Source organism: Xiphophorus hellerii, chromosome 13 (assembly GCF_003331165.1).
Source record: "Xiphophorus hellerii strain 12219 chromosome 13, Xiphophorus_hellerii-4.1, whole genome shotgun sequence".
NCBI lineage: Eukaryota > Metazoa > Chordata > Actinopteri > Cyprinodontiformes > Poeciliidae > Xiphophorus > Xiphophorus hellerii.
In genome coordinates, this window is record NC_045684.1 from 25592328 (window position 1) to 25616208 (window position 23881).

A 23881-nucleotide genomic window follows, 5' to 3' on the forward strand; every position below is an offset into this window, starting at 1 on the left:
GGAGGAGCTAATTAAGCCATCTAAAAACTGCAGGACAGTCGCCCTTGAGGACTGGAGTTTGACACCTGTGTTTTATATGCAGCCAGAGGTACAGATAAAACCTACAGCATTGAGATAAGGCTCGAGATTGCATAACAGTCACCCAAAGGTTTGCGCACATGCGGCAGCTTCGGGTCGGGTTGGGATCATGAACCGGTCTGACATCTGAAAAAAGGCTTTGACTCTGATCCAATAGGCAGAATTGGAAAAAAAATTAAAAATTAAATGAGATTTCTGTATTTGTCACCATTTATAGAACTGTGACGATGTTTTCTTTCTAATAGCGTTGGGATGAAAAAAAGGACATCGGGCCCATGTCCGTTTACGGGTCTTGATCAAATGCTCACCCACACTTTGCCCAGAGCAGATCATTTTTGCTCAGATCAAAAAATAATTGTGTGAATCTGCTTGTTTTATTCCCTCTTTTCTCTTCCAAAAGGTAATCAGCCATCATAGCCATAAATATCATTGGCTACTGATGGTTTTCAGGTGTCTGTTGGCTGTTGAAATTCATTTTTGTCTGCTAAATAACAAGCACATTAAAATTTATTCATGATGTTTTTCGCTTTGTTTTTAATGCAAAAACATTGTCAGCAGTCTGGCTGGTTATCTGTCCCACTCAGACATCTCTTTCCCGCACAATTTGTGGAACATGCAGCAAATATAATCTGCTCTGGCTTTTGGTTTTAGACCCAGAGCACCGTAACGTGCTGGAACCATTAGGTTGTCCTGCTGCTCTAAATTGGTAATGAAGCCTAGGTGTAAATTCAATCTGGAAGACTCTTTAGCCCCACCTGCATCATCCAACCGGCGCTTCCTGCTCATCACCGCTGATTAACCAAAGCTGGTCCAAATCCAAGTCACGCCCAATCTCCGACCGTGTTCCAGCTGAAAAGGACCACCATCCACGGCGTCTCTCGCTTTCCAGCAGAGCTCAGCCCACCTCCACCCCCTCACCTCCACTCGCTCGGCCATCCGGCCGCATGCCTCATTGCCTCCACCACCAGTGTCGGGTCCGGGGGGGATGACGTTCCGTTCAACGTCAGGGATGTTCATCCGAGCCCATCGCAAAGTTTGCGATAATAGATGTCCTCAGCCGGGGCCCGAGCGCCAAAGATTTGACTCATGCTGTTAATAAACTTTCCTAATTGTTCCCCTTTCTCTGTCCGAGTCTCTCCAGATTGAATTGCTGGAGGATATTTGACATCTATTTTTTTTTTTTATGTTCCAAATATTTGACCAGTCGTGATTTTTGTCATATCTAGCCATCCTCGGCACAGTCCTATTGTGTGTATTTTGGACTTGTAATAAGCAGCTGAGCACAGAGCGCACACAGCTGTGTGTACCTTGAGATTTTCCTTTAAGTAAAACAGAAAAAAATAATTTTTGAATTTTTTTTATTATCTAACCCTCTTCACTTTAACAAGGAGAACAAAAGATCTACGTAGCGGGTCTGTGTGAGTCCTGGAGGTGGGCAATGTTATTGGTCAGTTTACTTTTGTAAATTTGGCGACTTGGCGCTTTTTTTGTAAGCTAAAATGAATGAGCAGAGTTTGAATCCTCCCGTAGTTCTAAGAGCGGTCATTTGGATCCTGCCAGAGCTTTTTACCATGTGAGCGGTTCTGGCGGTTCGCCGGTTTATGAGCTTTGTGTGTGTGTGGTTTGGTGAACTGAAGAGCTGACAGGTCACCCGGTTGGACAACTGTTTAAACCCTGGTGCGTTCACACCAATGATGTAATGATGACAAAACCTTCATACAAAAACGTTTTTTTTTAATACCGTCGATCTCTGTATTCAGCTGTCCTTAGGTCGGCTGCAGGCATTTATCCGTCTTTTACATTTTTCCAGACTCCAGTTTTGAAAATGGAATAAAGTCCATTCCGCAATCTAAATGCTCTGTGTAAAGCTGCTTTCTGCATGTTCCCCACTGACTACTTAACATTTTTTTTTCTGATTATTTTCCACCAAATCACTATGGCCGCAGCAAACAATCATAAAATCTAGCCAGACCGCAGAGAATGGTAGATCCCAAAACGTTGTCCTCCAGGTAAGGGGTGTTTATAGTTTACTTCGGGACAAATTGCGACAAACCCACTGAATTGATTGACAGGCGCCATCACATCAATTGAACAAGTGCGCGCGCCTGACATTCAAAGTGCTTAACAGAGGTGAGGAAACACCCCATGCCCCCCCACCTAGAAAAATGAATCCGGCGCCGCTGACGCTAGCATAACGCTAGCATAACGCTAGAGCATTGCTTCAGCAGCACAGGGAGGATCTGAAATCTGAGTTCAAATCTTCGACCAACATGCTTAGCTCCAAGCTAGATCAGGTTGGGCAGGCCCTGGAGGAACAGGCAGAACGAGTCTCCTCCTTAAGGCTTGCAAAGAGGACCTGAGCCAGCGAGTAGTGTGCTGCTCTCCGTGAATACAATGCCAAGCTGAAAGACAAAGTGACTGACCTGGAGAGCAGCAGCAGGCGACAGAACATCCGGATCCTAGGTTTGCCTGAAGACAGTGAAAAGGAGGTGGGGCACAAATTTCTTCTCTAACCTCCTCTGCGAGCTATTTGGGAAAGAGGTGCTCCCCATGTGACCGGTGGACTTCTGCGTTGTGTATGTTATGTGATGATCGGACAAACCACAAAACACCAAGTCTGGGTTTGGAGGCGGTCTCCGTTTATTTAATCTGTCAATCGGGAGATATTAGCATTAGCACATAGCATGTGCTCCAGTTCTCCAACCCGATCTCTCCCCAGTGGAACGAGTAACAAAAGGACCTGCTAACATACCTGTCAATCAGGGGATATTACCATTAGCACATAGCATGTGCTCCAGTTCTCCAACCTGATCTATACAAAATAATAGTGTTAGCATGCATCAAATGTTATAAAGGCGTAATAGCAACTTAAATGAAAATATCCAAACACCTATCATTAGGCCTGTCACGATAGCAAATTTTGCTGAGCGATTAATTGTCTCAAAAATTATTGCGATAAACGATAATATTGTTTGAAGACCTTTTTACACTGATTTAATGGAAATGACATAATAATCCATGCGATTTCTTGCAAAAGATAGATACACTTTATTTTCAAAAGAACACTAAACACTGGAACTGATAAACAAAATAAACAAAACAACCAAAAACGAAAATAAAATGGATTCTCAGTCTCCATTAACAAAAAACGCACTTGAAAAAAAAAACTAAACAACATAAAGTCAAAGTGGAAATAAATACTGCATTCAACCAAAAGAGTGCAGATTATGAAGTCTGTATACTATGTTGCCCTTCAGTAATAATTAGATTTAAATAGAGAAGATGGGCACATCGACTACCTGATGCAATAATTCACACTACACGGTTTTTTGCTCCTATTTTTCCCCTTACAACAATCTTAAAACGTTGATCTTTCTAAGATTGTGTGGTGTGTTACGGTAGATCGTCGTTGCCGCTCCGATCTAAATCAGGGATTTTCCCCGACTGGGCGCTTTAACGCAGCCTGTTGAATGTGACAGGCAGCCAATCAGCACTTTCTGAGGGGAAATTACAGAGGGGAATCCCAAACAGCTGAAACGGCGCAACCCGAAGTCCAGCGGACATTGGAGATGATATGTGGAAACAACATTAATGTTTATTCAACATGCAAAGAATATAGAAATGACAAGAGGAGGAGTTGGAGCAAAATTGCTACCGCACCCCGTAACTTTTCAGCTGTTCTTCGTTAACGTCACGTAAATAGGTTATAATGATTTTCATTCAGTCAGGACTTTACGCTGACACTAGCCACATGCATTGCAGGTAGATTGTAGTAAAGCATTGATTAATGCCTGGTTTTAAAATTAGTTCACTGGACTTGTAGCCATTATTCTGTGCCCATTGTTGGACACCACATGGCAGGAACAAATCCGATCGAACCGATATACCTAGGATTTCTGTCGCTAATGTGTGATCTGTCAGGTGTGCGCTGGGCTTTACACTGAGGAAATGAGGAAGGGAGGAGTCAGTGGAGAGCACCGGAGTTGAGCCTTTTTTTCATTCAGTGTCATTAACAGAAAGAGAAAAAGGCCGGAAGAGACGATAATGCCGATAATTAAAATGACGTCGATAGTTAATTTATCGTACGATTAATCGATTTATCGTTTATCGCGACAGGCCTACCTATCATTAATACAGAAGGAAAAATAAACATTTGAACAATATAAATGATTACAATGGATTATAAAAATTGCCTCTCCCCAGTGGAACTAGTAACAAAAGGGAAGAGGAAATTAATAACTTAATATTTATAATAGTCCTGGAGGACCCTGAACAAAAGAAGAAGAAAGTAAGGCGGAGCTCGAGGACCAAACCCCTTATAGCAGGCACAAAGGAATGCAAGGACAGTCAAGTATAAGCGGACAAATACATTAAAGAAAACATTTTGTGAAAATATACAACTATTAATATAGACCCAGTTACACCTATCCCACGAGAGATTGACAGAGCGCGCCGCTTCCTCGCAGATAAACGGCCCGCGGGGCGGCCACCTCGTCCAATAATCCTTCGCCTGAATCGATACCTGACCAAAAACCTCATCATTCAGGAAGTCAGAAGGAGAGGGGAGCTCGACTACTGAGACGCGTCTCTTCGTATTGTGGAGGATTATTGTGAAGGACGTCCTGGTCCGACGTGCAGAGTATAAGGACATCATGGTGGATCTCTAAAGCGGGGCTTGAAGCCTTCACTTCCCAGCCCGACTTAACATAACGCAACACAGCAGAGCCCAAAAGTTCCTCAGCTCAGTGGAAGAGGCTCAACTGTTCATCAAAAGGCTCCCAAAATTGTAGTATCAGGCTATCGGTGGATAGGAACCTTTGTGCTGTATTGTGTTCGGGGGCGGACCAGAATAAAGCAGTACCTGCTAAGATGGAGATGTCTCACGCGTGCTTCTGTGTAGCCTCAAGATTTTATTAAATATACATATCGGAGAACAGAACATGGTGTCAGAAGTATAGACTACTAAGCGAAGAGAGAACAAGTGAGAACTGACGGCTCGAATAAAATAAGAACGACAACGTCATGAACCAGTTTCAAGTCACCCCGCCAGAAAAGTTCACGTTCAGAGCTGAAGACTGGACGAAATGGATAAAGCGTTTCGAGAGGTTTCGTATCGCGTCTGGTTTGGAGACACAAGCGGACGAAAACCAAGTAAATACGCTGATATACACCATGGGGGACGAGGCAGAAGATATACTGGTTTCCCTGCATCTAACTCCGCAAGAAGCGAGTGAGTACGAGACTGTTAAGGGACGGCTGGATGCTCACTTCGTAGCCCGCCGGAATATTATATTTGAGCGGGCGAAATTCAATCAGCGCCAACAGGAGACGGGTGAGTCCATTGACGGCTTTCACACCGCGTTACACTGTTTGGCTGAATACTGTGGATACGGGACTTTGCATGATGAGATGGTGCGGGACAGATTCGTCGTGGGTCTGAGAGATAAAAGACTATCAGAACAGCTACAAATGGACGCTGAACTGACGCTAGAGAAGGCGTTAAACAGAGCCCGTCAGAGCGAGCTAGTAAAAAAGCAACAGGAAATGCTTCATGCTAACTTCAAGTCAGACATTGCTGGTGCGCAGTTGGACCGCGTTCACGCGAGTGGGAGCGCGCGCTCCAGGCAACCGAAGGCGCCACACAAATATGTCGTCACAAAAGCTACACAAGATAAAAAGGCACAGTGCAGAAGATGCGGGGACACGAAAGGACACAGTTTGCAGCAATGCCCTGCTAGAGAAGCAGCCTGCAATTATTGTGGGAAAAAGGGACATTTTGCTAGGGTCTGCAGAAATAAAAAAATATGTCAAGTGAATGCTGGGTTTGCAACAGAAAGCACACATACAGACAATGATGTTGCTTTTCTGGGATCGCTTTCTACAGACGTTAAAGACAATCCATGGATGACTGACATACTGGTGGACAAGCATAAGACTGTATTTAAAATAGACACGGGAGCTGATGTCACTGCTGTCCCAGAAACACTGTATTCGCAGTACCAATTTGGCAAATTAGATAAACCAAAGAAAATCCTGCAGGGACCAGGAGGCACCGGATTAAAAGTGAAAGGCATGTTTACAGCAACACTCAGCAACAACAGTGTTAGTACTGAGGAGGACATCTATGTTGTGAAGGATTTATGCACATCATTGCTGAGTGGGCGTGCCGCAATGGCATTAAAATTGGTTGCCAGGGTAAACCAAATAGGTTTGGACTCGATTGATGCTGTGAAACAGGAGTTTCCTAAACTTTTCACAGGACTAGGACTGATGGAGGGCGAGTATAACATTGTTCTGTCACCAGATGCGCAGCCTTTCTCCCTCTCAACGCCGAGGCGGATATCCCTCCCCCTACTGCCTAAGGTTAAAGAGGAGCTCAACCGTATGCAGCAGGAAGGGGTCATCACCAAAGTGGAGGAGCCAACAGACTGGTGTGCACCTATGGTGGTGGTTCCCAAGAGCTCGGGCAAGGTGAGGATATGCATTGATCTCACAGAACTGAATAAATATGTCATGAGAGAAAAACATCCACTCCCATCAGTAGAGCACACGCTCGTACAGCTAGCAGGAGCAAAAGTGTTCTCCAAATTGGATGCCAATGCTGGATTCTGGCAGATTCCACTGTCAAGGAAGTCTTCCCTGCTCACCACCTTCATTACACCTTTTGGGCGCTATTTCTACAATCGGCTCTGCTTTGGGATTTCATCAGCACCAGAGCACTTCCAGAAACGCATGACACGGATTCTGGAGGGTCTGGATGGAGTCCTTTGTCAGATGGATGATGTCCTCATCTGGGGGACGACGCAGCAGGAGCACGATGAAAGACTGAGGACGGCACTGTTTCGACTCCAGGAGGCGAAAGTTACGCTAAATGACAAATGTGAGTTTTCTAAACGCAGAATAAAGTTCTTGGGACAAGTCATTGATGCATCAGGAGTCAGTCCAGACCCGGATAAAGTGAGTGCTATACGAGCCATGGAGGAGCCCAGAAATATAAGTGAGGTGAGACGCTTCCTGGGTATGGTGAACCATCTTGGGAAGTTCCTCCCCCACCTGGCAGAGAAAACCCGACCCTTGAGAGATCTTCTGAAGAAGTCAAATATGTGGTCATGGGGTCCACCACAGCAACAAGCTTTTGACGCTATTAAAACAGATCTGACAACACCTCCAGGACTAGCATTGTATGACCCGAATGCAGAAACATGTGTGTCAGCAGATGCATCATCGTATGGACTCGGTGCAGTTCTTCTCCAGAAACACGCTGATACAGGATGGAGGCCAGTGGCGTATGCATCACGGTCTCTCAGCGACACAGAGCAGAGGTATGCTCAGATTGAGAAAGAGGCTCTCGCTTCAACATGGGCCTGTGAGAGGTTTGCAGAGTTTCTGACCGGGAAGAGGTTCCACATTGAAACCGATCATAAGCCATTAGTTCCGCTGCTGGGGTCGAAGAGTCTAAACGAGCTTCCTCCTCGCATACAGCGACTGCGAATGCGACTAATGAGATTTTCTTACAGTATTTCCCATGTGGCTGGCAAAAATATTGCTACAGCTGATGTTTTGTCCAGAGCTCCAATCCCCAACGATTTGGGAGGACTTCAAGAAGAGGAGATCAACTTGTATGTTGACTCAGTCGTTGCATGTTTACCTGCCACGGAACCACGACTGAGGGAAATCCAAAGACATCAGGACAGCGACAGCATACTCAAACGACTGAAAAAATTCTGTGTGGAAGTATGGCCAGATAAATTCTCTATTGAGAAAGGTTTCCAGCCTTATTTGCCATTTTCAGGTGAACTCACTGTTCAAAATGGCCTGCTTCTTTATGGTAGCAGAATAGTGATTCCAGCTTCTCTCAGAAAGGACATTCTGTCAAAGCTACATGAGGGTCACTTGGGGATAACTAAATGTAGAGAAAGGGCCAAACATTCAGTGTGGTGGGCAGGTCTCAGCAGCGAGCTGATTAAGCTGTTGGAGACCTGTGACACGTGTTGTAGGGAGAGAACTAAACACAAAGAGCCACTACTGCCCACTGAATTCCCACAAAGACCATGGGTCATGGTGGGAGCTGATCTTTTCCAGTTTAAGGACAAACAATATTTGATGATCGTGGATTATTTCTCCAGATTTTTTGAAGTTGCAAAGCTTACTACCACAACATCTGAGGGAGTTATCGAACACTGTAAGTCCATCTTTGCACGCCATGGCATACCAGAGCGTCTCCGTTCTGATAATGGGCCACAGTTTGCTTCAGATTCCTTCAGAAGATTTGCACAGGAATGGGGTTTCAGTCATGAAACATCCAGTCCAAATTTTCCTCAGAGCAACGGGGAGGCTGAGAGAGCAGTCAGAACTACCAAGAATCTCCTTAAAAAGGCGGGGGATCCGTATCTTGCTCTTATGGCCTACCGTTCCGCTCCATTAGCAAATGGATTCAGTCCAACTGAGCTTCTCATGGGAAGGAGGATAAGGACAACTGTTCCTGTTACTCAGTCTCAGCTAACGCCAAAGATTATTGATATGGAAAAGCTGAGGACTGCAGAAACCGATTATAGACAGAAACAAAGACAAAACTACAACCGGAGGCACCGGGCCCACAATATGTCACTCCTACATCCAGGTGAGAAGGTGTGGGTGACAGATCTGAAGACCAGAGGAACAGTAGTGTCTGGAGCAGGGTCACCTCGATCCTACATCATCGAGACACCCAGAGGCATGCTGAGAAGGAATAGCTACCACCTTTCACACACTCCTGGAGCAACTGAAACATCTGTTGTTCCACCTGAAACTTCTGCTGTTCCACACGAGACATTACCTGAAGGAAATCTTCACAATTCTCCACACATACCTGTTCCAGATGAAGACCAGCAGGAGGTTAGCCATCAGACTCCACCACCTGAGAGTCGAGTTTCACTGAGAAGTAGGAGACCTCCAGCCTATCTGGATGATTATATTTGTTCATAGGAACTGAGTGAGTTTCCTGCATGGGGCAGAATAATCCCCACACTCAGATAGAGGATTTGGGTAGTCCACCCCTTCCTCTTAGTAGCTAAAGTTAAATGTTATAGAGAATACTTAATGTTCTGAGATTTATATATGTCTTAGTTCTAATGCTGAACTGTGACTGGAAAGAGATTTAAGTTTGTGCACCTTTAGTGTAAAACAGATAAATAAACAGTAATAACAAGTTAAGGTTCTAGCACATTCTACTGTGGGAAAAGTACTAGTAAGATACTGAGTTAATCTTGGGTATTCCACAGGGTGCATCTTTCTGGTGTGTGATTTAAGTTTACAGTTCTACATGTTCGTATATAAACCCTCATAACATATCCCATTCAGAAAGGGGGATGTAGTATCAGGCTATCGTTGGATAGGAACCTTGGTGCTGTATTGTGTTCGGGGGCGGACCAGAATAAAGCAGTACCTGCTAAGATGGAGATGTCTCACGCGTGCTTCTGTGTAGCCTCAAGATTTTATTAAATATACATATCGGAGAACAGAACAAAAATGAGCAACGTTTCAGTGAGGGCTTACTCCAGAAACACAGGGGGACTGCTTTTCCCCTCCGGGTGCAGCAGATATTGTAAATATAGTCTGTTATCATGGCTAACTTATTCCAGCTATCCTTTTGGTTCTTATTGGACATTTTGGATGGAAGGGTAGCTTCATAAATACCTGTTCATTTTTGTCCCAACATCAGGTACGTAAAGACTGGAGCCTTTTTACATGTTATTTTCTGCTGTTATTTTAAAGTAAGGTAACGCACAGACTCCACTTCTGAAATTATATGAGTCAGCATTTAATTTTTTTTCAGTTGGAATGTCAAAAGTTTAAACCATCCAGTGAAGAGAAACAAGGTTTTCTCCCATATTAAACAATTTAATACAGATGTGACATTTCTGTAGGAGACTCGTATCAGGAGTTCGGATGGTGGACAACCATGGCATGCTGGAAGAAACAATGTTTTCACTCCCTTTTTCAGGTTAAGGCACGAGGGGTCTCTAGTGATCACCCAGAATGCTCCATTTGAGGCTGATAACGTGGTAGCCAATAATCATGACAGGTATATTATAGTGAGTGGGAAACTGCACAGCACTCTGGTCGCTCTGGTGAATCCTAATCCAGATGATGATGATTTTTTTTAAAACAACTATTTTCTTCCTTACCGGATCTCAATAAATACTCACTGGTCCTAGGGGACGAATTCAACTATTGGCTCGACACATCCTTTAAATGTAATGTCATAAGAATCAATCATCCAAACGTTTTTATCTGAATACGGACTGTGTGATGTGTGGCGTACTTTAAATCCCGACAAGAGGGGGTACTCATACTTTTCGCATGTACACAAAACTTATTCAAGAATTGAGAATTTTATCACTGATACTAAATGGCTGCCACAGATCCATTCCTGTAACTATCAAAGCATAGTTATTTCAGGCCACGCCCCACTTACTCTGTCCCTGTCCCTTCCTAACCTTCCCTTAAGCACTGGACCACGGAGTTTCAATTCAACCCTGCTGTCGGATGAAAACTTCGTCAAGTTTATTCAGGATGAGATACATTTCTATTTTGCTACTAAGTCCTCCAGAGAGACCTCCAGCCTTGTAGTATGGGATGCTTTTAAGGCCTACATCAGTGGCCAGATTATTGCCTACTCAGCAAAATATAAATAAAAAAATTAAAAAACAATCCACCTAATGTAACAAATCAAATAGATCGATGTAAAATATTCTCATAATCAGTGTCCAGAACTTTGTGTGTTGAACTTAAAACAAGGCTTAACCTATTGACAACTCACTCAGCTGAGCATTTGCTTTTACATGACAAATTCAAACTTTAGGTGAATGGTGACAAACCTGATAAACTATTAGCAACCCTACAGCTCACAATCACAAACCAGCTAAGCCTTTCTTGTTTATCTTTTTATAATAATAAATAAGAAACGCTATTTATTTATTTATTTGTTTGTTTATTTATTTTAGCAGGATTGCAGGCGTCTCTGTTGGTCTGAGCGTTTCACTGTCCGAACAGATTTATTCCTAAAAGATATGTTTATAGAAGATAGGTTTATTGTTTATCCATTTAAAGTCGGACCAATCACACCGCTGGCGCCTCTGCGCGTTGCCACGAGCGCTGCAGCAGCTGGATTAAATTTACCTTTTTGCGGATCCCGCCGCCTCCTTTCACTCAAACTGGACACAGGCTGACCTGTATGGATATTTATACTAACCCCCTGTGAGGAATTATGTTTCTTTTCAGAGTTTTTGATCAAGGTAAGAGTTTAAACCCCACCGCGTTAGCTTTGGTTGCGCATCTCTTCGTGAACCGCAGAAATAACTTGTAGTGGCGCTTTCAGAGGTGCGTTGAGCGAGTGGTGAGAATGATTTATATTTGTGGACAAATAATTTTGTGCGGTTTTTCCATCTCAACACGCTGCCCAGCGCCCGGCTCTGTCTGCACTGATAAAGTTTATGTATGTGGTCCCGGTTGGTCGGAGCGTTAGTGGTTAACGAACCAGCGCTAACCTCATCATGCAGGTTCAGCCCGGTGGGGAGCTTTCGCGCTCACCTCGTAGTCACGCTGGTTTTATACTATTTTATTATTATTTTTAGTATTTTTTTCCGGTTACGAAGCATCAAACCGTATCAAATGCTTTGTCCACAGAGTTAATGTGCGCGGCTGCGCGGAGATCTAAGAAACTCGTCCCATAAACTGGACCAACCAAAATAGTTTCTGTGTCCCCTTGTTAAAAACTCAACAGACACGAAATAGAAGAGCTACAAGCCACATTAGCAGCATTTAATTAAATGTCCCGTTTGTTGCGCATCTCAGCGCAACTCATGCAGGGCCGGTCCAAGGCTGCATGAGGCCTTGAGCAGAATTTGCTGCTAAGAACATCAGCATCTCTAACGGCTTCTGTTTGGTGAAATCTGGGAGAGGTGAAGTAGTTTAACTGGTCAACCTAAAAAGCAATAAGTTATAATTGCAGTTTACTAATTTGTATTTGTGGGCAAACAGAGCTCAAACTCAAAGATTAAACTCACAGTATCAGATTGTTGCTATGGTAACAAAACAATTTAACTATGAATATTGTTCTTTGAACTTTCACAAAGTAAACTTACCAGCTACTTAAAATCTTACATATAAATGTTAAATGATTTAAAATCTTTTAATTTATGTATGCTGAAACCGTTAAATCAAATTTAGCAGCATTGATCATCTCAATAAACAAATGTTACATTTGTTTATTGTTAAAGTATTAGCATTATGGAGCTGGTGACTTCAGGGGCGCCACCAGGAATCTTGGGCCCCCTGACAAAAAATTAGATTGGGCACCCTCTGCGCAGCTGCTGTTACAATTTTTTGAGTGTATTTGACCCATAAAAAGCGTCAAAATTTTAAAGGCTTGTGTGATACACCATAAAGTGGGAGAATTTAATTATCACTTGGTGATAGTCCAGAAAATCTGTTTAAGAAAATATACGCCACCACACATAAATTAATAGTATTGCAACTAATTACATATATGGGTTTTTAAAACAAAAGGAAAAAAAAGGGTAACGAAGGTTCGGGCAACGTCTCACCAGGAGACCGGAATTGAGGAGCCCCGCCCCTCGCTCTTCAGATAGAGTTTGGGGAAGAAGACGGCGGTTGTCCTTTCTTTCTCTCACTGACTGTTCGTCATTACAGGTTAGTAGTGTGAAGCTGGTGAGGGCCGCCCCCCCTTTAAAAATGTGGAGTAACAATGTATATTTGGATATGATTTGTAATTTGATTGATAGTTGGGCTGAAACATTGAAAATAAATAAAGAAAAAAAGGATTCGTTAGGATCGCGGTTAGCTACATTTTAGCTACAACGGTCGCATAACGGTCGTTCTGAAGACCGCTACATGTATCTTTTTTTCAGCTCCGTTCCACTCCCCGATTAAACATTGGTACCCTGAGATACGTTGTGCTGTTTTATCTGTTAAAAAGGAGTTATTATTATTATTATTATGATTATTGTTATTATTATTATTATTACTATAGACTTTACTTTTTCTCCCTTGCTATGTAATCAATTAAACTGTAGTTTATTCAGTCGGACAGTAGTTATTGAAAACACATTAGAGCGAGCTTAAGGTTTTGTCCATTATTACATCTCCCTCTTGCAGTATTCAACATAATTAATCCTCTTATTTGAGAAATGGTTTTTTTAATGTAGATCGCTGCACTCTGGATTGATTGGTGAGAGTTGATACCTTTTTACACAGGTGAAGGCTGTGTGTGTTTTTTTTTGTAGCAGAAGAAAGGACACAGGAATGTGATTGTTCTAGGAAATGTTAATAATTTCATAATTTCAATAATTTGTAATAAAGATAGAGTTTGGGGAAGAAGACGGCGGTTGTCCTTTCTTTCTCTCACTGACTGTTCGTCATTACAGGCTCTCCAAGATCAAGGGAAAGCAGAAAGTCTTCAGAAGAAAAAAAAAACGGAAAAACAAAACAAAACATCATTTGTTATATTCGTCACTATAAGTAGAGACGAGTAACAAACTGTGGGGGCTCGTCCGGGATCTCCTCATCAACAATATTGGGAGAAGATCCAGAGATACCAGAACCACGTGACCAAGGTGACACAGCTGAAGGCCAGGAGTCAACCCGTGGGTGTCCAAAGTGGAAGATCAGAGTGGGAAGGAACCGCGATCCTCCACCGGAACTGCACTGCTGATCCTGAGTTCAACGTAAGCTGATCGCCGAGGAGCCACATCGCCGATTCAGAAGACAGCGCACTCGAGCTGCAGCTGAGCCACGTTGCTGATCCAGTGGACAACGTACTCTAGTTGGAGCTGAGCCAAGTTGCTGATCCAGAGGACAACGTACGCTATCTTCAGAGGAGTCAACTCACTGAACTGGAGAACCGATCGGTAGTAGAACCAGACACCATGGCAGAGGTTCGCAAAGGGTTAATATGGAACATTAAGAAACAACTTTTCCAACTCCCAAGCGACAGTGTTTATCAGGTGGCAAAAGACATTGCTACTAATCGCCAGTATGGAGGTGAACTGGACCCAAACGATGAAGAAAGCTGCATGGACTTTGCCATCTCCTTTTTGCAGTCTGATGCCTTACTCGAGAGGGAAGACAAAGGTATGGGTTGGTTGCTGGATTTGAATGATTTGATATATAAGCTAACGAATGCTGATGCTACTGATAATTCTGGAGAAAGTGTGTTAGATGATGTTTGTGCACGCATTAAACCTAGTCACACTCAGTCTATAACAATCAAACACTCCACATTACAACCCCATGCTCACTTTAACAGTACAGTCATGCAGTCCCAGCCTGACTCTATTACCCAACCCAACACAAAAATGGGGTCGGTAGAAGGTCTGAGACAGCTGTATGAAGAACTGGGCGAGAAACTCAGGCAGTATGAATCTAGTGTGACCACACCAATTCCAGTTTCTCTCCACCAAGTTGAGTCAGAGTTATATAACAGGCCACAAATGACCCCGGATCAACCTGTGTGTCTGAAGGACCTCTCCTACCTGCAGCGCAAAGATTTCAAAGTACACGGTGGTCAGGTAGGAGATCAGAACTCTGATTTAAGCTACAACAACATCAGTAAACAAATCGATGAGGGAGTAAAAGAGGGTTTCACAGAGACTGAAGTGGTCAGGGGGGTGTTGAGGATTATAAAACCAGGAGCCTTTAAAGACATGCTCGTAAACAAAGACTCAATCACTGTCTCTGAGCTCAAAGGCTTCCTCAGGTCCCACCTCGGTGAGAAAGCATCGACTGAGATGTTCCAAGAATTGATGTGTGCCAGGCAATCAGACCAAGAACCACCTCAACAGTTCCTGTACCGCATGATTGGGCTAAAACAGAAACTTCTTTTTCAAACTCGGCACACCAGTACAGACATCACATATGACCCCAAGACCATCCAAAAAGTCTTTCTCCACACCATATACCAGGGTTTAGGAACGAAACATGCATACCTCCGGCAGAGACTGGGGCCCCTGATCGCAAACAGCCAAGTTACAGATGAGGAAATCCTCAGCCAAGTCATGAAAATCATGAGTGATGAGAATGAGCACCAACGCAGGCTGGGCCAACTCCCTAGACAAAAGACAACACAAGCACACAGTACCAAAGCTGAAACAGGAGGTGATTACAACAAGTCACAAGATGCCGCAGCAGACAGTAAGAATCTCCAGACAATAGGACAGCTCAGTGCTCAAGTTGAAGCCTTGACTCAGATGGTGGCTTCATTGATGGACCTGCATACAGCTAACCCACAAGTGTCTCTGCCTCTAACTAGGTCAGCCCACATGCAGCCACACCCTCCCTACCAACCATCCTCAAGCAGCTGGCCACGACCTCTGTTGAGGCAACCCGCAGCTCAGATGAGGGGCAGGATGGCTCGTTGCCCTGTGTGTACCGAGCAGAACTCACAGGTGTGTAACCACTGCTTTACATGTGGAGAAGCAGGGCACAGGGCGATTGGGTGCTTGAAGCGAGTCCAGCCACAGGGAAACGGGACTCGGTCTCTGATGAGGGACACCCAGAGACCGGTGAGCAGTTCCAGTCCCGAACAGTAGGTCAAGCTTCAAGTCAAATAGCCAGACGCCTCCAACGAAGACAACGTCAGGAGCCTCATACACCTCTCAGCCAGAGAACAGTCACCTGTAAAGCACCCCTCGTTGGAAAGAAAAGCCTCCTGAAATGCCTGCTTGGTGGCTACCCAATTACAGCCCTATTTGATTCAGGGTCACAAGTGAGTATAATTGACCAAGAATGGGCTGCCACTCACATCTCAAATTGTACAGTGAGACCCCTTTCTGAGCTATTAGAGGAGGAACTTAGTGTCTATGCAGTTACAGGTCATTCAGTGCCGTACAGTGGATGGGTGGAGCTCACTGTCAACTTAGCAGGAAACGATGACCCCAACCTGACCATACAGGCTCCATTTCTTGTCAGTCAGCTGCCCCTGCCCCAGCCCCTTCTTGGAGCCAATGTACTGGAAGAGATCATTAAAAGGAAGGAGTCCTCGGGTGAGGCGGTTACCACAGTGGTCAGTCTCCTCCGTGATGCATTTGGGATAGAGGAGGAACAGGTGGAGGCCATTGTGAGTTTCATCCAGGTGCCTCCCAGAGCCTATGATGATCCAGTCACAATAAGGGTGGGTAGAGACCACACTATTATCCCCCCTGGGAGAACAGTTCATGTGTGGTGCAGGGTACCCCCAAATTTTAACATCATTGACCCTTTTGTCCTATATGAGCCTGCAGAGGGGAGCACTGCTTTAGGACACTTGGGTGTGGGGGAGGGCCTCTTAAAAGTCAATGAGGCCAGGCGACCATATGTTAAAGTGCCCATCTCCAATCACTCAAAACATGAGGTCACCCTACCCAAAAGAACCCCCCTGGGAACCATCCAACATGTCACAAAGGTCCTGGAGACCAGCACTCCAGGGTCCCACCAAAAAGAAATGGCTGCAGTTAGGGTCAATGGAGTTGCATCCTCCAGCAGCTCTCCAACTGACTCCTGGCTCCCTCCTGTCGAGGTCAGTCACCTAAGCCTCGAACAACAAGAGGTGGTGAAGAAAGTGCTCTGTGAGGAGTGTGGAGCCTTCTCCCGTGACGGTGATGACATTGGATGCATCCCTTCTCTGCAGATGGAAATTAGGACTAAGGATGATATCCCAGTCCAAAGAGCCTATGCATCCATTCCAAAGCCACTCTACAAAGAAGTGAAGGAGTACATCCAGGAACTCCTGGTTAAAGGTTGGATTGTGAAATCTCAGTCACCATATGCAGCCCCTGTCATATGTGTCAGGAAGAAAGATGGGTCCTTACGACTCTGCGTCGACTACCGGCTCCTCAACAGCAAAACCGTACCTGACCGCCACCCCATCCCTAGAATCCAAGACCTCACCGACTCCCTAGGAGGATATGCTTGGTTCTCAATTCTGGACCAAGGGAAAGCCTACCATCAAGGCTTCATTGCTGAAGGGTCAAGGTACCTGACTGCGTTCATAACCCCATGGGGCCTGTACGAGTGGGTCCGAATACCGTTTGGGTTGTCAAACGCACCAGCAGCTTTTCAAAGGAGCATGGAGGGGATGCTTGACGAGCTGAGAGATGAGTGCTGCATCCCTTACCTCGATGATGTTTTGTGCTTCTCCAGATCGTTTGAAGAGCATGTGCAGGTGTTACGCAGAGTCCTCCAAGCCTTACAGCGTCATGGTGTAAAGTTGAAACCAGAGAAATGCGAGCTCTTTCGCAAGGAGGTCAGGTACGTTGGGCGATTGGTGTCGGCAGATGGAGTAAGGATGGACCCCAAAGATTTTGAAGCAGTACAAACACTGAAACACAAGACACCACAAACAGTTGGGGACATCAGGCAAATGCTCGGGTTCCTGAGCTATTACAGAACATATGTGCAGGATTTTTCACGTATAGCCAAGCCCCTGTATGACCTGCTTCAGTCAAAGGCCGACACTTCTCAGCTTAAATCGCCACAGGGAAAAACAAAAGGCCACCAGCAGTCCTCTCGAACCCCAATAGAGTGGACCAAAGAACATCAACAGGTCCTTGAGCAGCTCATTGACCGACTGACCAAACCCCCAGTGCTGGCATACCCCGACTTCGACCGCCCTTTCACACTTCATACTGATGCCTCGCAAAAGGGTCTGGGTGCGGTTCTCTACCAAGTTCAGGATGGAAAAATGAGGGTGATTGGATATGGTTCACGCACACTGACACCAGCGGAACAGAATTATCACCTACACAGTGGCAAACTTGAATTCCTGGCATTGAAGTGGGCGATATGTGACAAGTTCCGTGATTATCTGTTCTATGCCCCACATTTTACAGTCTTCACGGACAACAACCCACTCACATACATCCTGAGCACTGCCAAGCTTAATGCAGTGGGTCACCGGTGGGTGGGGCAGTTAGCTGACTTCCACTTTGACATCAAATACCGACCAGGTAAAACTGCCATTGATGCTGACACCTTGTCACGATGGCCCCTAGATATAGACACTTTTATGGTCGAATGCTCTGAAGAACTATCAGAGGACACAGTCGGTGCTGCATGGGAAGGAAGCCGGAGAGCTCAACAGAGAGATGTGGCCTGGGTGGCAGCCCTCAACTTGTCACACCCTAGCCAAACCCAGTTCGAGGGTCTGCAGGCAGTCAGTCATGATGAGCTGGTGAGGGAACAAAGGAAAGACCCCGCCATTGGGAAAGTTGTGGAGTTGAAACAACAAGACAAACCACTAACAGAGGAAGAAAGAAATAAAGTTGATGGACACACGAGGAGGCTGCTGCGAGAGTGGGGCAAATTATACCTGGAGAATGACCTGCTCTACAGAAAAACTGTGAGTCGACAACAATTGGTTCTGCCCGCCACATATAAACAAACAGTTCTGACTCACCTCCACAACAACCTGAATCATGTTGGCGTTGAGAAAGTGCTGAGCTTGGCAAGGGAGCGATTCTACTGGCCTTTCATGAAAAGTGATATAGAGAACTACATCACCAGGAAATGCTCATGCATCAAACAGAAGAAACCAGTCACAAATGAAAGAGCTCCAATGGGAAGTATTACATCGACTTCTCCCCTCGAGCTGCTATGCATCGATTTCCTTCACTTGGAAGCCAGCAGGGGTGGGTACGAGTACATCCTGGTCGTGATTGACCACTTTACCAGGTTTGCCCAAGCCTATCCCACCAAGAACAAGGCTGGTAAGACAGCAGCCGACCGGCTTTTCAATGATTTCATCCCGAGATTTGGGTACCCTGCCAAACTCCATCATGACCAGGGTCGGGAGTTTGAGAATGAGCTCTTTAAGAATCTCAGACGATTAGCTGGTGTGGCCCATTCAAGAACCTCCCCATATCACCCCCAGGGCAATCCGGCCGAACGACTAAATCGTACCTTACTGCAGATGCTCCGGACTCTGGGGGAGAAAGAGAAAGAGAACTGGAAGGATCACCTACCTCATGTGCTCCATGCCTACAACTGTACAAAGCATGAGGCCACAGGGTTCTCCCCGTACTATCTGTTGTATGGTCGACATCCTCGCCTCCCTGTTGACATCCTCTTTGGTCTCATCACAGACCAGGAGGCCGAACTTAAAGAGCCAAATGGATATGCCGAGAGGTGGGCTCGAAAAATGACTGAGGCATATCAGATAGCCAATGCAAACAGCCAACAATCCAGCATAAAGGGAAAAACATACTATGACAAGAAGAGCAGAGGTGTCGTCCTTCAGCCTGGAGACAGAGTACTGGTACGCAATCTCGGTGAACGTGGGGGCCCTGGAAAGCTGAGAAACTACTGGGAGCAACAGATCTTCATCGTCAGAGAGCAGGTGGGTGACAATCCTGTCTATAAAGTCAGCCCTGAGCGAGGAGGTCAGCCAGTACGCACTCTACACCGAAACCTACTGTTACAGGTAAACGACTTACCTATAGAACCAGTCCAGAACCTGACCACAAGTACAGCAGAGTCACAAAGGAAAGCCAAAAAGAGTTCAAACGACCTTCAGGCCAGACATGCTGTACTGTACTCAAACACAGATGACTCTGATGAAGAGGAGGATGAGGGAACACCTCATTACTGGCTTCGAATACCTGTGGAGAGACCCAGGCCAAACGGTCACCCACCTGATCAAAATACTACCGATGCTTTCCAAGAGATAGCTGAAGAGAATGAAACCAGTTTGATGGAAGCAATCCCAACCGAACCTGGACAGGAAGGAGAATGTGTCAGGAGTGGAAGGCAGGGGTCAAGCAGTGGAGATGGACAATATGTTGAGGAGCTCCAGCCCACATTCATGGAGGACATACATTCTGCCTCTCAAGAGGATAATACCCCAACTGTTGACATGGAACACCCAGTCCCCCTGAGACGGTCTACAAGAGAAAGACGACCAAGACATATGTTCACTTACACGACTCTGGGTCAACCAGTGTACCAGCCGCACCCCATGGTGAATGCAGTTGGAACCCAACCAATGCAGTGTATGCACCAGTGTTTCCCCTCACCGTACTTCCATCCTATCCAACCCCCACCCATTAACCCTTACCTACCTGTTATGTGCCCAATACACTGTAGATAGAACACTTGGGAAAGATAGTGACATACCTGACCCACACATACACCATACATTACATATCCATCTACTGTAAAATATACATCATACACTGTATACTCACCTTGAGCGACCTGCAACACAAAACACTACATGTTTTTGTTTTGCAATGTTTTGAAAGAAATGTATGTTCAGTCAAGTTATTTTGGAGACTTAAGTGTCAGGAGCCACCTTTGTTTGTTGGGGAGTGTGTGATACACCATAAAGTGGGAGAATTTAATTATCACTTGGTGATAGTCCAGAAAATCTGTTTAAGAAAATATACGCCACCACACATAAATTAATAGTATTGCAACTAATTACATATATGGGTTTTTAAAACAAAAGGAAAAAAAAGGGTAACGAAGGTTCGGGCAACGTCTCACCAGGAGACCGGAATTGAGGAGCCCCGCCCCTCGCTCTTCAGATAGAGTTTGGGGAAGAAGACGGCGGTTGTCCTTTCTTTCTCTCACTGACTGTTCGTCATTACAGGTTAGTAGTGTGAAGCTGGTGAGGGCCGCCCCCCCTTTAAAAATGTGGAGTAACAATGTATATTTGGATATGATTTGTAATTTGATTGATAGTTGGGCTGAAACATTGAAAATAAATAAAGAAAAAAAGGATTCGTTAGGATCGCGGTTAGCTACATTTTAGCTACAACGGTCGCATAACGGTCGTTCTGAAGACCGCTACATGTATCTTTTTTTCAGCTCCGTTCCACTCCCCGATTAAACATTGGTACCCTGAGATACGTTGTGCTGTTTTATCTGTTAAAAAGGAGTTATTATTATTATTATTATGATTATTGTTATTATTATTATTATTACTATAGACTTTACTTTTTCTCCCTTGCTATGTAATCAATTAAACTGTAGTTTATTCAGTCGGACAGTAGTTATTGAAAACACATTAGAGCGAGCTTAAGGTTTTGTCCATTATTACATCTCCCTCTTGCAGTATTCAACATAATTAATCCTCTTATTTGAGAAATGGTTTTTTTAATGTAGATCGCTGCACTCTGGATTGATTGGTGAGAGTTGATACCTTTTTACACAGGTGAAGGCTGTGTGTGTTTTTTTTTGTAGCAGAAGAAAGGACACAGGAATGTGATTGTTCTAGGAAATGTTAATAATTTCATAATTTCAATAATTTGTAATAAAGATAGAGTTTGGGGAAGAAGACGGCGGTTGTCCTTTCTTTCTCTCACTGACTGTTCGTCATTACAGGCTCTCCAAGATCAAGGGAAAGCAGAAAGTCTTCAGAAGAAAAAAAAAACGGAAAAACAAAACAAAACATCATTTGTTATATTCGTCACTATAAGTAGAGACGAGTAACACTTGCACCTTAATTTCTTTGGTTCAATACTGATTCTAGGACAATATTTATTTCTCATGAATTTTACATCCAACAGTCCGCATACAGCAAGTAGGTTCCTTAAATTTTTAAAAAATATATATAGATATTTTTTAGAAAAGTTACATACTGCAGCTTTAATTTCACTCAGGAGAGGCAGGTCAGGAGGGACGTGGATTAGAGCTGCTGCTGACTGACTCATCTGTTGTTAAAGGTGGTAAGTACAAGGTACAAGGGACAAGTTAAATATATGAATATCTTGGTAATTTTTTTCCTTAATTCATTAAATGCTAGTGAAAAGGAGGCAAACAGTAGTTTATAGCTAAGCTAAATAGTTGATAATTTCACACAGTCTACCCACCTCTTGGAGAAAAATTGGATTACACATTGACACTCTTACCTTTTTCTCTCTCCCTCTCTATTTTTATTTTTTTTTGAAAACCTAATTTTATCATTTTTCTTAGCAGCATAATAACCACCACAGTCGTTCTTGTCTTCTACTGACTGCTGCTGAACACCTTCACAGTCAAGTGCACCAAGCAGGAATGAGCCATTTCATGCAGATCCAGGGGGGTTCAGGGCAAATATGGATATATGTTTTTTATTCTTCGAGTGGGAACACAAAATTTTTACTGCTAAAAACAGTCTTAGAAAACACAATATGATTAATTTTTTTTTTATTTCTATGAACAAAAATTAAATAAATAAATTGTGGAGGCCCCCCTGTCGGTCAGGAGCCCCTTAGAATTGTCTTAACTTTCCCTCCCCCCATACGGCGCCCCTGGCTGACTTAATTTGGATTAAACAAAAGTGCAAATAATTAATATTCATTTTAATTGTGTTTTTTTTTTATTTGTTGTTTTTAAGACTAGTTGTGGGTTTAAATATTGTTTCACTGGTGATGTCTTCCCGTAACACACCCAATAATATTTTTACTTTTCCTGTCTTTTAATACAAAAACATGGTGGACAGCCTCCGCACCTCGGCCACCGGGCTTAGCAAGTTTTCTGGGGGAAACCCTGCAATTGTAACAAGATTAATGATTTCCTAACTAAGCTCCACATTCCTGTGATTTCACCAGATCTTAAGAACAAGTTTAAAGGATATTATTTAAAGATGAGTATTAAACTATCTGGTATTCTAGGTTTATTTTTTGAAAGAAAAACAAACATATTTTTTACTTTTATTTTTTACTTTGAAAATATAAATAAAATATTTGAAGATTTAATAAATGTATATACTTTTCCTGTATCACATAGAAATATGTGTTGTGTAGAAACCTCTGTTTTACTCTGTGTATTTATCTCACCACTAGGATTCAAGTCACAGACCAGCCTATCCACAGACACGCCCCCCACCTGATCCTGCAGTTCAGACTGCTCAGGTTCCTCAATCTGCAGTTCAGCCTCCTCAGGTACTTTTTGTCTGTTTTTGGTTCTAATACAAAGTTGCAATTAAACATTTACCCTTCTCTTCTCTAAGCCTATTTATCTATGCAGTCTTGTGGGGTTCTTTTTGGAGAAGTTGCCAATTTATCACATAGCAACACAGAGACACATACATGTTGAAGCAGCCATTATCAGTAACTGAAAAATTATAAACTGCAACATTTTGAGTTGCAGAGTCCCTGATTCATCAACACTCTGTTTACTTGGCAATAATATTGAAGTTGAAAATTTTCCAGATGGATACGTAGATTCACTTACTGTTTTTCTATTGCCAAGAAAACTGTCTCACACACACAGGCACACGCACACACAGTATTTTCAGTGAGTGATTCCTCTTGCACTGAGTCAATGATAAATATTTATGTTCAATAAAAAAATTTTTTAAAAAGTGGAGGAAGTTGTGAGCAATTTCAGTGAAGATTTGAACAATTGATTTGCAGTTTTGGAGGAAGAAGCTAGATCAAGTAATGAAGAAGAGGGACAATGACGGATCTAGAAAAATTAGATAGGCATGAATTTCCCAGGGTGGCAGCATATGCCAGAATTATACGTAAAATAACGTGCTGTTTTTTACAGCAATGAGAATCTAGTAACATTCTACATGGGAATGTAGTAACATTTTCATTGGTGAACTGAATTCAGTAACTTCATTGTTCTCTGTTCATGGATACATTGCACTGACATGGCTTTCACGTCTTGCATGAGAACAAAAACTACTGTCTTTCAGTGTTTCCTTGTTGCTGATTTTGACAGCCCTTGAGGTCACTCGAGGGTGAGTGAGTTTCTGAAGCAAACTCTGTATAGCAAAACATTTCGGGTTAATTTTGAACAAAATTGTGGACAAAATACTATAATTTTCTTAACATTT

The 23881-nt window shown here is 43.7% G+C and overlaps 1 protein-coding gene across 3 annotated transcripts in view; it reads left to right on the forward strand.

The window, feature by feature from the left end:
- LOC116731151 (uncharacterized) overlaps positions 1–23881 on the forward strand; it is a 49216-nt gene that overhangs the window by 11752 nt on the left and 13583 nt on the right. For all 3 annotated transcript variants that reach the window (XM_032580700.1, XM_032580696.1, XM_032580699.1), the window contains one exon: positions 22881–22979. In XM_032580700.1, coding sequence (XP_032436591.1) covers positions 22881–22979 — 99 coding nt within the window. The remainder of the gene's footprint in view (positions 1–22880; positions 22980–23881) is intronic.